The sequence below is a fragment of the Solanum verrucosum genome, unplaced genomic scaffold (genome assembly GCF_900185275.1).
Source record: "Solanum verrucosum unplaced genomic scaffold, falcon-dt-bn FXZP01000252.1, whole genome shotgun sequence".
Taxonomy (NCBI): domain Eukaryota; kingdom Viridiplantae; phylum Streptophyta; class Magnoliopsida; order Solanales; family Solanaceae; genus Solanum; species Solanum verrucosum.
This window is the reverse complement of record NW_026019988.1, coordinates 4,296,839-4,311,018: the sequence shown is the minus strand read 5'-3', so window position 1 is coordinate 4,311,018 and position 14,180 is coordinate 4,296,839. Positions and strand designations below refer to the sequence as shown.

At 33.4% G+C, this 14,180-nt stretch overlaps 1 protein-coding gene across 2 annotated transcripts; it reads right to left on the bottom strand.

Moving 5' to 3' along the window:
• Positions 1-8,532: 8,532 nt before the first annotated feature.
• LOC125818992 (UBP1-associated protein 2C-like) lies at positions 8,533-12,421 on the bottom strand. 2 transcript variants are annotated; one of them, XM_049498502.1, is made up of 3 exons: positions 11,169-12,421; positions 10,958-11,117; positions 8,533-8,820 (listed from the first exon to the last, which is right to left on the bottom strand). In XM_049498502.1, exons 1-3 carry the CDS (start codon positions 12,367-12,369, stop codon positions 8,817-8,819), a joined length of 1,365 nt encoding a protein of 454 aa, XP_049354459.1. In that variant the 5' UTR covers positions 12,370-12,421; the 3' UTR covers positions 8,533-8,816. The 2 variants fall into 2 exon arrangements, with proteins under 2 accessions (XP_049354459.1, XP_049354458.1); XM_049498501.1 differs by having other exon boundaries at positions 10,958-12,421.
• Positions 12,422-14,180: the final 1,759 nt, after the last annotated feature.

Genomic DNA, 14,180 nt, shown 5'->3' with positions numbered 1-14,180 from the left:
ATATTCAATGACTTCCCTCAAATAGTAAAGATTATCGCGTGTGCTATTTCGAAGAACAAGGCTTCTCATAGGGTTTTGGAGAAGGCTGGGTTTCACTATGAACGTATAGTGACATTACAGGGCGAGTTCAAGAAATATGGAGATAAGGTTGATTTAGTAGTTTACAACTTCGGTCTTTTCATTTATGTACTACTATATATTTGCATGCTACTCCCATGCAATACTCATTTTTCAATAAATATATATATACTCCTTGATACTGAACACACCTTATATCTAGTTTCATTTGGAATAAAACTAAATCTAGCATCATATAGATTTGATATGATTCAAAATATGTTTTATTATAAGCGAAGAATGTATGAAGAAAAGATATCCAACACTGAACCCGGCCCGGGGAACTTCTTCACTCCCCTAGTATCCATTGCTTTCGATATCGATATATGTTGCAACCACTAGGTACTTAATGCACCGACCAAATAAACGCGAAACAAACATGCTACTTAATGATGGAGCGAAGAAAATTATCATAATTTATGAACTTATTTTTATAAAATAACCTCAATCAAATAAAAGTGATTCGTGACAAGCTCATTTTGCAACATCTCAATTAAATAAAGACAAAGATTTACTGTTCTTAGAATATCTCCTTTAAGACAAAGATTGATGGATTTTTTCGTTTGTAGAAAAATATTATGATGAGCATAGCCGTCTAAAATGAAAATTTCAAACATGTTATAATTAAATTCTTTTATTGTCGTAGCCCAAAATGGAATTTCAGTTTGGAGAAAAATATTTCTTTTTTTGTTAATTTCACATTAATTGAACTCACATAATCATTGTGTTTCACTTTATTAGGAATTTTAAATTGAAGGTGGGGCACAATTGTATTTGGCCATTGAATGGGATGGTTTTTGTAAAAAATAAAAAAAATGGACTAATATTTGAAAATAAAATAATAGTAAAAAGAGAAAACATCTCGTGTTTTTCGAAATTTCAAATACAACTTCAAATTATTTCATGACCAAACAAGAATTCTGGAATATAGTCTAAATATAGCTCTTTCCCTTTCTTGTAATATTTAGCTTACTTTTAACTTGCTTAACTCCACCATACTAAACCCTATAGTAAGCAATAAAACAACAATAATAAATATAATCTATTTTTGTCAATTATCATAACAAAAACTCAAGTAATTAAAAGGTTGTACATGTTTGAGAATTAATTTTATATAATTTCAGACATATGGATTAACCATTAAGTTCAAAATATGGATAGAGATAATTGACATTGGCAAGACTACTAAGAACTGAGTGAAGAATGAATTAAAAAAATCCAAAAATGTTAAGAAAAGATTAAAAAAAAGGAATGTATTCGGTGTGATTTTCTCAAAAGAATACAGTATTATATATATTATGTGGTTTCATATATATATATATATATATATATATATATTAGACCATGTCACTATTAGTTTGGGAAAACTTCATTTAGAAAAAGAAATACAAATATTCCTAACTTAAAAACAAATTTTTGTTCTAACTTTGTTTTTGGTGGTTTTAAATTTTGTCCTTTAATTTTTATCTTTACTACTTATTTATGTGGGCTAAAATACCCTTTACTATAACCTAAATTCATTGGGCACAATCAATTTTAGAAAATTTTTATCTTGAGTATATTTTTTGTCACTGAACTTATGCTCTGTGGTATAACTTGTTTCACTAAACTTATGTCTTGGACACAACTTTTTTCATCAAACTTATGCTTTTTTTGTGGCAAAATTTGTGCCACCGAACATAAATATCTCAGATCATAACTTGGATCACTAAACTTATGTTTTGAATAAATCTTTAGACATAACTTGTACCACTGCACTTACGTTTTGAGGCATATGTCTTGACTTAATTTCTTTTGGCATATCTAACTTATGCCTTGTGAATTTTTTTTTAAAATAAAAATTAATTATCTCCGCAAAATAGAAATATGAGATATCATTAGCTCTGATAAATAAAATAATTTATTTACCAAAATAAAGTGTATGAGAAATATTTTTTGAGAAAATATATCCAAAAACACCTTTTAGAAATTTGATGAAACATCCAATATTGTTGCTCAAAAATATTAATTGGCCAAAACAAATAGCTGCTCACTGAAAGTGCTTGTTCAAAAAAAACTTTTACATAAAAATATTTTTTTAAATAAGCTAATTTTAAAAAATTGGTCAAACAGATTAAATTTAAAATGAGAGGAAACGTTGATTTCCAAATGAGTTCATGAGGAGTTTTTGAGCATTATCTCTTTTAGAAGAATCTTTTGAGAAATAATCTCAAATCCTCATGAATGTTTTTAAACATATGAGCATGAGTTATATATTATTGGGAGTAGTATGCCAACATGGGTAAAAAATTAGATTTTTTAGATAATTCCTTATTGTTTTTAAGCATAGCTTAGTGGATCCATTTAATTGAGAATGTCCTTTACTCCGGTAAGGTATAGGACAAATCTGGCAATGTGGCAAGATTGTATCATCACGTAGCTCATAGTGATGGTTATCAATTAGAGAATCTCTCAATAACAGTAAAGAGTTTATTGTTGTATTTTTATACACTTTGAGTTATTATCTATTGTTTTAAAAGCTTTCTTTATACTGTATTTTTATTGTTGCTTTAAAATTGAATTGAGTTGAGTGTTATTAAGTTGAGTTGAGTTGAAATGGAATGAGGTAAGTATGTCCTTCCATTTTAGTGGCAACCTTAGTCGCTGCTAATACTTATAAAACCACTAATAGAATGTTTTAGTGGTCAGACAAGTCGCTGCTAATATCTATAATAGTCGCCACTAATAGTTTGTTTTTAGTTGCAACACTTGTCGCTGCTAATACCAATAATAGTTGCCACTAATAGTATGTTTTAGTGGCAACACTAGTTGCCGCCAATACCTATAATAGCCGCCACTAATAGTATGTTTTAGTGGCAATACTAGTCGCTGCGAATACCTATAATAGTCGCCACTAGTAATATGTTTAGTGGCAAATCTAGTCGCCGCGAATACCCATAAGAGTCACCACTATTAATATCTTTTAGTGGCAACACTTGTCGCTGCTAATACCTATAATAGTCGCCACTAATAGTATCTTTTAGTGGCAACACTTATCGCTGCTATACCTATAATAATCGCCACTAATAGTATGTTATAGTGGCAACACTAGTCGCCGCGAATACCTATAATAATCGCCACTAATAATATGTTTTGGTGGCAATACTAGTCATCGCCAATACCCATAAATTATTAATTAGCGTAATTTTCCCTGGAAATATTTATGAATGACCCAACTTGAAACGGTGACCTAAGTACAAATCAACAATAGAAAAGTGACCATGCCCAGTTGGGCTGTGCATCTGTGGCCTTTTCACTATAAACCCAACCTAATTTATTTGAAGCCCATAAAATTTCATCTTCTCTCTTAACTATAGTTAATATTTTGTATGTTTCATTTTGTATGATATAGTTTGATTTGGTATAGAGTTTAAAAAAGAAAAAGACTTTTGAAATTAATGTTCTAAAGTAAGTTATACTCCGTATATGTTTGTGTGATTATAAATTAATTATTCACTAGTCACTAATTATTGCATCATAATTAATCAAACACGTAAACTAAAGTTGCACACACTTGTCAGTACTAATGTTCGGGCAGGATCAAGCAGCTGATATTTTTAGAGAAGAAAACGCTGCCCGACTGCCCGTAACGGCTGTAAAGAGAGATTACGGGCAGCTCTCTCTCAGCAACCACTAACGAAGAGTTCCTTCTTCAAGCTGATTATATTTACCCCCATCGCTTGGTCTATGTTGATCGGACGGTCCAGAATGAACCCTGCTTTTGATCTTAGTTTCTCTACGATATAGCTTTGAAAACTCTCCGATCTGCTTCATCGGAACGCCGATCTGTATTTCCGGTGAGTTTACCGGCTCCGATTCGCTGAATTTTAGCTACTTCTGGTTTTTCTTCTAGAAAATTCCGATGTTCAGTTTATAGTTTTGTAAGAAAGAGTTCTTCTCCTTGTTTTCTGTTTTCCGGCTTCGATTAGCTCAATTTTATCTACTTCAATTTTTTCCTTTAGAAAAATTGGTGTTTCTTCTCGTTGTTTTCTGTTTTCCGGCTCCGATTAGCTGAATTTGTTCCAACTTCAGTTTGTTTTTTTCCTTGTAGAATTTTGTGCGGTTCAGTTTATTTGACAATTGATGAAGTTTGTTGAGCTCTCCTATCACGATTTCACGAAATTTCTTTTTTGCTCCGTAACGAGATAAATTCTTCTCGTTGTTTTCTGTTTTCCGGTTCCGATTAGCTGAATTTACTCTACTTTAGTTTATTTTTCTTTCTAAAACCTTCTGAGGCTCAGTTTATTTCGCCAAATTCTCTAGTTTACTTCGTTAAGTGATGAATTCTTCTCATTTTTTTCTGTTTTCCGGCAAAAATAAGTTCTCCGATGAACGGATGACATTTTTCCGGCACAAAAGGTGTCGTCTTCTTCACTAGCAGCTTAGAATAGTCTAATCGTTTTCTGAAATTCTGTGTTTGGTCATAATCTAACGGCTGAGAATTGATGGATGCAGGGATCTGCGCTAGTCTGTGTAATTGTACCGTACCGTACTGATGGAGACAAGCAAAGGCTCAGGCAGTGTTGCCATGATTAGACAGAGTATGCTAACTTGCGCCTGTCAATCACTGGTAGCTTTATTTATTTCTTCGCTGGTTAAAACTCAGATCCTCACTCTCACCCAGGTACTTAAAAATAATTTTGATCGATTTTTATATCTCCGTCTCAATTTATACGATATAGTTAAATTTATTTGAATTTATGACTAAAGTTTAAAATTCTGAATCTTGAAATCTTACCCAAATCACATATATATTAAAACAAATACACATGTTCATCAACGCGTTCAGCATATTTAATATTATATAGTCACTTGCTTTTCAAATTTATTAATAGAGCTTGTTATGATTATTTTAGGCTAAATGTAAATTTGGAAAGTCTTATGTCTGTCAGAAGCTATTTTGTTTTTCTTAACATGCGCCGGAGCCTGGATATTTTCCTGGTTTTTAGTGATTCTGTACGTGTCATATTTTTTTTAGTTTCTATCTTATCCTCTTTATCTCATTTTCTTTAGAAAAAATTTACGGAGACGAATTATATCCATGAGAAGAAAATATCTAAGATCCTTTTTCGTGATCTGTTCATTTTTCTACTGCTTATATGGAAGATCAAAAAATTGACTTCTTTTTCAGTGGAGTTCGTTACGTTGAATTTGTCTAAGCATAATTTACAATTTTTTATATAATTTACAAACTATTTCACGTAAACACACCCAAAAATAGCAATAATGGATTTCCTTCGATTAAAAAAAAACACAAAGACTAGAACATATTTTATGTGTTGTATTTTCCAATAGGGAGTGCGGTTACATAAATTCGACAACATTATTTAGGTCCTCTTGAATGTGAAATATCTATAATTTTGTGAAAAAGATAATAATGTGGGAATATAATCATGTCCAAGGAATATTCCGTCTTTTATGCTCTTTGCTAACTTGAATAACCAATAGATTGACACGTCAGTTATCTGATATCTTTACGTATTGGATCAAAAGATAAGCCCAATTAAAATATTCATCTAAAGATATCCTTGCTTATAACTTTAAAAAAACAATATTGAGAGCATGGCATAGGTAGACCGAAGAAGTTTTAGAAAAAAATATTTAGATAAGATATAGTACATCTGCAATTTATCAAGAACATGATCCTACATAGAAGAATATATCATAGAAAGTTAATAAGTAGGGGAGCACTGCATGGTTTCTCTATTTTATTTCCTTTCCTTCGGTTTTCATATTGATTGTAGTTGTTATTGGTATTCTTTATTATATTTTCTTCTTTTTTTTAAGAACTTGTTTTATATATTTTACTTGAATCGAAGATTTATCAAAAACAATTTCTCTATCCTTGTACGGTAGAGGTAAGGTTATGTATACTTTACCATGTAAGATTTCACTCAAGTATTTAATCTGTCGTCTTAATATATTATGAACTATTAAACCAAATTTTCATGTAATACAAGGTTCAAGATCCAACCTATGGGACCAAAACTGCTTAGGAGAGTATATTAAGAGGTCGTTTAGCTTAACTTTAAAAAATAGTTTGGAGTACTTACTTTTTAACTTTGAACTTTTTTTTAAGTGATTTTTAACTTTTTCAAAAGCTAAAACTGACTAAAAAAAGTAAATTTGATCAAATTTTAAGTCAAAATCCAAACCGAAATTATTTTGAACCTATCCCTGAAACAGAAAATATTTTATAATCATTTCCTCTTCAATGTAGCAACTCATTTATTTATGCGGAGCAAAAATGCTGACCCAGTAAGTTTTACTTGCACCAAGCTAGAAAATAATTAAGGGCCACTTTTATTCGGATTATAATTTTAATGTTGTTTTTATATTTAGGGGTACTTGAAGCTTGTCGAACAAAAGGCTAAAAAGGGAGAAGAACATCATATATCTTCCCCAAGCAAACCTCTTGATGCCGAGGAAGACGGCAATGAGACGGGGGATGATGATGATGATGGTGATGGAGATGACTTGTCATCCGAAGATGGAGGAAATGTGAACAATAACCCAAACACCAATGATAGCAACTCCAAGAAACATCCTAGAGAAGAGGAAGCCGGTGCTGAAGAGAATGGTGATGATGATGATGAGGGTGGTGGTGAAGACAGTCCAGATGATGAAGATAATGATAAACCTGATGAAGAAGATGACGACGAAGATGGGCCTGATGAAGGCGAGGAAGATACTGTAGAAGAAGAGGACGATGAAGAAGAGGAAGAGGAAGAGGAAGAGGAAGAGGAAGAAGAAGATGAGGAAGAAGAAGAAATTCAGCCACCAAAAAAGAGGAAGAAGTAAATTATCAATAACAGGCTCATCTCCTCTTCTATCACTATCGAGGTCTGTTATGTTGACACTTGCTGTAACTGTGTCTTAATGCACAACTAGAGTACTACTTAAAAAACTCCTAACTGTGGCAATGTTTAGAGGATGCTTTTTCTATTCATAAAAATCACTATGCTTTGCTGCTGAATGAGAATAGATCAAGACTTTGATAAGACAATTTTAAAGTTAATACAACAACAGACGTATTCAACTCGATTAATTAGGCAAAAAGTACAATACATCAGGGAAAGCAGTCTTGCTTCTGATATGAAAATGATCAAAATCTATGTAGTAAATTCTACACAACTACAACCAACATAGTCTAATGACAAGTGAAGACCAACTCACAGAGGGATGATGCCGCAAGACTTAGGGTTCAAGAATAAGAACAAGTAAATCTTACGATTATGTTGCTACCACTCTTCAAAAAACAATATCAGACACACAGGTGTGTGTCGAATCCTCCAAAACCAATTAGGACCTGAGCAACATAATATATCATCAATATGTAACCTTGTCAACATCTGTAGCATGAAGCGCTACCAACAGAAATTAAACTTGTGATCATACCTAGGAGAGTGTTGGGCGATCGAAATGGGATAAGGGAGGAAAAGGAAGAGAACTAATGCAAGATAGTTTTAACACTTCCTTTCTTCAAATTTAATAAGCTTTTTACAGGTGAATATAATATACAAAGAGAAACCAGAAAGTTAATGGTACAAGCTAAACAATGAAAAACATACTCCCAATGACAAAAATTCACTTGAAAGTGAATAAGAACAAAGATAACATCCACCTCAAAACTTCTAAAGACGAGCCTAATGAAGTGAGAAGCGTGAATTTTCATGCAAAAGGAAGTGACGAAATGACTTTCATTCACGTTTGAGAGTCATTTCTCAAAAAATAAAAAATGAAGGGAAAAAAAGAATAAAATGAATCAATATCTATTCTAAAAGAAAAAAAACAAGCCTAATTAGCTCTTAGTTGCGCGACTCTTCACTTTTGATGTCGCAATCGTGTCGAATTCTACAAAAATGCACTTACTTTTGGCAAATCCAACACGTACCCATTGACATTTCTGAAGAGTCCGAGCAACAAAGAATTAGCTTGAACAAATTAAAACAACAGAAAAAATAAGACCTGTGTTTTTAAAAGAAAAAGATGCGACTGGCTAAAATGGAGAAAAAAAATCAAAATTGTCTATTAGTTAACAACAAAACTTCACAAACTCGTAAAAAGTTGAATAACGTTAGGAGTTTTTTTAACAGAATAAAGATATGAATAGGTAAATTTTTGAGAAAAAATATTAAAAAATTCTATTAGTAGTTAGCAATAAACATAGAAGAACCCCTAGTCATCCTTGTTAATAGTTAAAATGATGTTTTAAAACTAAGCAAAGGACTATATATATACACACACACACAGAAATTTCAAGGTGATAAATTTTTCATACTTAAAAAGCATATTTTCACAAAGAGGGGAAAGATGATATGGCATACGATAAGGCCTAATAACAATATCAAGAAAATACTTGGCCAAATAAGAATATTGGAACAAATATAAGAGCAAGATTATTTTTTTTTCGACAAATCCACTTCAAAATAAGTCTAGAAGGAATATATCCACCAAAGAGAAGGGTAATGCATACGGCATTATCTTAGCAAGTTCTATAGGAACTTGGCATATCAGTAAGAAGTATGGATTGTATGAAAGTAAAGATATAAGAAACATATCGCTACAAATCCGATAAAACCCAAGCCACTGACAAAGACTGACCCTTAGACACTCATCAGATGCTTCAATGACTTCATTTCATCATGGTCAGGCGTTGTTCATCTGCAAAATCATACACAAGTAAGTACCAGATAATAGATTTAACACGGGAGAAGGGGCTGGGGCTACGTATAAGGCGAAGCGAAATCAAAAGGTCATTTAACTGATATAAAAAGAGAAGGAAGAACAGGAAGCACAGACTATTGGATACTCAAATTAAGAACACATCTTTGCATATTCAATGCTTGGTAGTAGGTTCAAGCTAATACAAGTATAATCAAGAGGGATATAACTTTTAAAAAAAAAACAATTTATCAATTAATTAACTCGTGCTCGCGTCCTTGCTTTACCTGGGATTCCTAATTTCACAAAGAAAGGTGTAAAGTATCATAAGAGACCTATGTTTCTGGAACATGCTAGTTTTTCCCATGCATAGGAGGCAGATTGAATTTTTTTTATTTTGGGGGAACAGATAGTATTTAATATGTAATATGATAACAAAGAATCAACATCACGGACAACAAATGTTGTCGTTAGATTTGTTAAACATACCTTAGTCTGAATTTTTTCTTCACATATATATGTCACATATTCATAGCACAAGGGAAAGGGGAGGAGCACAGCGGGTATCTGATTAGCTGGCGGTCGCAAAGGTAGCAGGATAAAGGTTGACTATTTTCCATTTTCACTACAACGCTTTACTCGTAATGACTCTTTACTTGTTGAATGGTTGGAATTTTCTTTTATCTTTTAACTCGTTCACATTTCTTCTTTCCTTTACTCCAAATGACTACTTTCACCCCTCTTTTCAGCTGAGATGTTACTCAGATAGCTTCTGGTTGTAGTTTGCTTAGTGAACTTGAGATTCTTTATGATGAATGACCATAGCTATCGAATCTACATGTCATATACACACACTAACTACTTATCGACTTTAGCTCACAACAACTGAACCATAGGTTCTAAGACAATTCATTGGTTTTTGAGATAGATCAATCAACTAAGCCTCAATCCAAACTAGTTCGGTCGGCTATACGAGTCCTCTATACCCATTCAATCAATTTATATCCATTTTACATCACCTATAACTAATATAAAACAAATTCTAGGCGCTAGTTAGCAAAGGCGACCCTAGGATTTGAGGAAGACAAAGGCACTACTAGACGCAGAGTACTGACACTTAATCGGAAAATATTGTCAAAGAAGTATAAAATGGAAGGTATCATAAATATAAAGTAAACGAGAGTGTAGCATGGTTCAATGTTTGGTTTGATGGTTTTGACCCTGTATACTTTGAGGTTGCTAGTTCGAATCTGGCTTGAGTTTTTATTTATATGGATTTTTTCTTTTTTGAAAAAATGACAACAAAAAATGTAGTGACCAAGAATTGAACACAGGACACCTTGCTTGCGAAGAAGCAGAAAGATAAGCACATTGGACCAGTGCACCAAATCAGCCTTTGCGTTTAATGGTGCACAATTAAATATATTATTCTTATTTAGGAATATACATGTATAATTTTTTTCCAAAGTTAACACATGCACCCTCAAATGTTGGTCCGCCTCTACTAATTAGTAAGATATACCAATTATAGTTGAATACTTTTAGCAACAAAGTAGGGCACTCAGAGACGAGAAAATTTAGGAAAAAGTGAAGAACTTTACTTCTACTGAAAGCAAAACATGGAAATAAGAACAAAAATAACACTGGTAACCTAGTCAGATTGCCTGTACAGATGTTCTAGCATACCAAATAAGCAAGTTTAGAAAATAGTAATAATAACATGTAAGTAGAAGGAACAAATCAAGAAAATGCAGTTTATGGAAAGAATAATCTTAATAGTTAGCAGAAATGATGATAGAAGTTCAAATAGTGAGAGACTATATGCAAATATCTCCAAAGTAAGAATTGAATTAACAAAAATACTCTTTCTGTTCAATTTTACTTGTCTACTCGACCATATCAACAGAAAACAATCTTTCTTTCATGTCTTACCCTTAACATTAATCACTTATTTCCCGAGAACTTTTTGAAATGTTATTAGTCATGGATATTATAACAAAATATGCACATCATTTATTACTATCTCTACTTATTAAGGGGAGTGCAAAGTCTATCGTGGACAAGTAAAAAATGAACAAATGGAGAACAACTTTACACAAAACATAGTCATAAGAGTATCAAATAGAAGACCAAGTACCTGAAATGCGACGGGTAGCCACTGCTTCCCGGATGCTTTGCAGATGAAGGTTGGCCAACCTGCTTGTAGAGCTGCACTAAGCCAGGCACCACTCCCCCAGTAGAACCACCTGTGCTGCCACCAACACCACCATATGCCCCTAAACCCCCAGTAGAACCACCTGTGCGGCTACCAACACCACCATATGCCCCTAAACCCCCAGTAGAACCACCTGTGCTGCTACCAACACCACCATATGCCCCTAAACCCCCAGTAGAACCACCTGTGCTGCTACCAGCACCACCATATGCCCCTAAACCTGAAACACCCCCACCTAAACCATCTAACCTCCCACCATATCCTGCTGCAATCCCCATTCCACCACCCAATTGCTGCCCGAAACCACCAACTCCTACGAATGGATTCCCATACGCTCCATACGGATTAGCAAGTACTCCACCATAAAACGGATTCATCATCGGCACATCCACGTTCTGACCCAACATCCCCATACTGTGACCAGCAGCAACTGGAGCATACACACCTTGCCCTGGTGGCATTGCCAGCAGCGGCTGCTGTACAACCTCCGTAGTGATACTAGCCGCTCCACCACCAATTTTGCCCTCAGCCGCCTTCTTGCAATGCAATTGCCTCCCCTCAAAAATCTTAGAGGGTTTTTCCAGACATTTCTTCGCCGCCTCCACAGTTTTGTACACAAACAAAGCATACCCTTTTGATTTCCCAGTTGATGGATCAAATCCCATTGGTCCAGCCTCAATTTCCCCAAACTTAGCAAAAAAGCTCCTCAATTTCTCTGAATTCACATCCTTCGGCACATTACTCACATAGATCTTCCGGTTACCAAATTCATTAGTCCCAGAAACAGCAGTCTCTTTCATTGAAGCCAACTTACACGAAGCCAAACGATTGTTGATCATCTTCTGAGGCTCTTTCAGCGCTTTCGCAGCTGATTTCCTAGTCTTAAACAGAACAAAGGCATACCCTTTAGCCTTTCCAGTAGCATGATCCATCACAACGTTGCATTCCTCAATCTCCCCATACGGTTCAAAGACGGACAGCAGCGCCGGGCGCGTGGTCTCACGCGCCAACCCATAAACGAAGATTTTCCTGTGACTGATGTCTTTATCAGCGTTTGACTGGATAAGCTCGTAAAAAGCAGGGAGAGCAGCTGCGGTATCCACCGCTAGGGCAACCAGTTGATCCTTTGAGAAAGGTTCGAGAAGTTTCTGGATTTTCACCGGTAATGGGTCGGAGTCGGAATCGGAATCGGAAATGGGTGGGTTAGAAAAATTGGATTTGGGTGTTTTTTGCTGCTGCTGCGGCTGATTCTTGTTGATTTTAGAGGGCGTAGCAATGGAATCTGGTGCCTTCTTGGCAAGCTTTCGCTTTTTCACCTCGTTGTTAGCAGCCATGGGAGCTTGAAGGTTAGGATTTTTGAGTGAGATTTTTGCTTAAACACGAAGGGAAAAGAGGGCAGCAGGGTTTTGGAGTCTGCTTTTGCTGATTCACCTTGTTTTTATCAATGAGAAAATAGACAAGACTTTTTACCTCTGTTCTTGAGGCCCACAAAGACAAAGGAAGCATTGGCCCAATGAGATCTTCTAGATTCATAGAAGTATAAATTACAAAGTGGTTTTCGAAAGATTCTCGATTCAAATGTAATAAATAAAAATAAAAATATGAGAATAAAAAGAAATATGTCAAATAATAAGAAAAGCATTGTGTTATATTTAGGGAAAGAAAATAATAATAACGATAAAATAATAGGGTAACTAAAAAAATATATGTATAAAATTACTATAACAGATGCCGCACAGATTTCAGTAAAACCTAAATCCGCCCGAGAAGTAAGTTAAAACCTAAAATTTTATATATGATCACGTAACTAACGTATTTGTTTTTACGAAAGTTGTTTAACTATCGCTTCTATCATTAAAATCCCTATATTTTGAGTATGTTAATATTAAAATCACATGGTCTAAAAAATACTAAATTTATCGAATAATTTATTTTTTACTCTTTATTAAAATTCAATTTAATTTTTTTAATGTAATTTCATAAATTGAGTAACAATCACAACAACATACTTAGTAGTCAAGACAGTTTCATATGTGAAATATGAGAAGGATAAAATAGAGGAGAACTTGCATAAATCACACTAGTTTAAGAGCTAGTTACTTAGATGTACTATAGTTTGCAATATTAAGAATTTTATGATATTTTGATGCATCCAGATATGTTTAGATACATGTATCTCGTGATATATAGGGTCAAAATTACGTGTTTTTTATTCTAAATATATTATATCCAAGTGAATTCACATGTATGTGAGATACATAATAAATCTCGCTCGCCTCTCTCCTATCTTGCTCGTCACTCTCCTATGCATCTGATATGCCAAATACATAACAAATGAAGCATTGGCCCAATGATCATCTAGATTCATAGAAGTGTAAAATACAAAGTTGTTTTCGAAAGATTCTCTATTCAAATACAATAAATTAGAATATTGATGAAAAGAAAAATACGACAATTAATAAGAAAGACATGTCAATTAATAAGAAAAGCATTGTGTTATATCTAGGGAAAGAAAATAATAATAACGATAAAATAATAGGGTAACTAAAAATACATGTATAAAATTAATACTATGACAGATGCAACTCAGATTTCCGTGAAACCTTAATTCACCAAATTAGGTCAAAGTGTTGGGTTATGAAGGTAATTAGGGAGTCATGCGGAAGCTTATAATTTGTAAATCATATGATTGATAAATTAGACGACAAATAAAAACATACTAAAAACATATTATTAATAGTGTTTGGTCAAGTAACCTACATATTATAAAACTAATATAATATTGAAAAAAACCATAAATATGTTTAAGAGAAAATCTCCTCATAAACTATATTGTGGATGCTATTATGTTATGCTATGAGAATAGTGATGTTCCATTTATATATCTCCAAACTTTTCCTCTAAGGAAAAAGAATAAATCAAATATGAAACAAAATTATATTTTCCTCTAAGAAAAAGAATAAACCAAATATGAAAGAAAATTATATTTTCCTTTCAAAAAAAAATTAAAAACAATTATGGTAATGCTTTAATTTTCCTTGAAGGTAAAATTAAAATTAATATGGTAAGAAAATGAACGGCAAAACCCAAGAGGAATAATTGTTTCCACAACCTTAAAAGAAAATATTAATTTTAAAAGTATTTC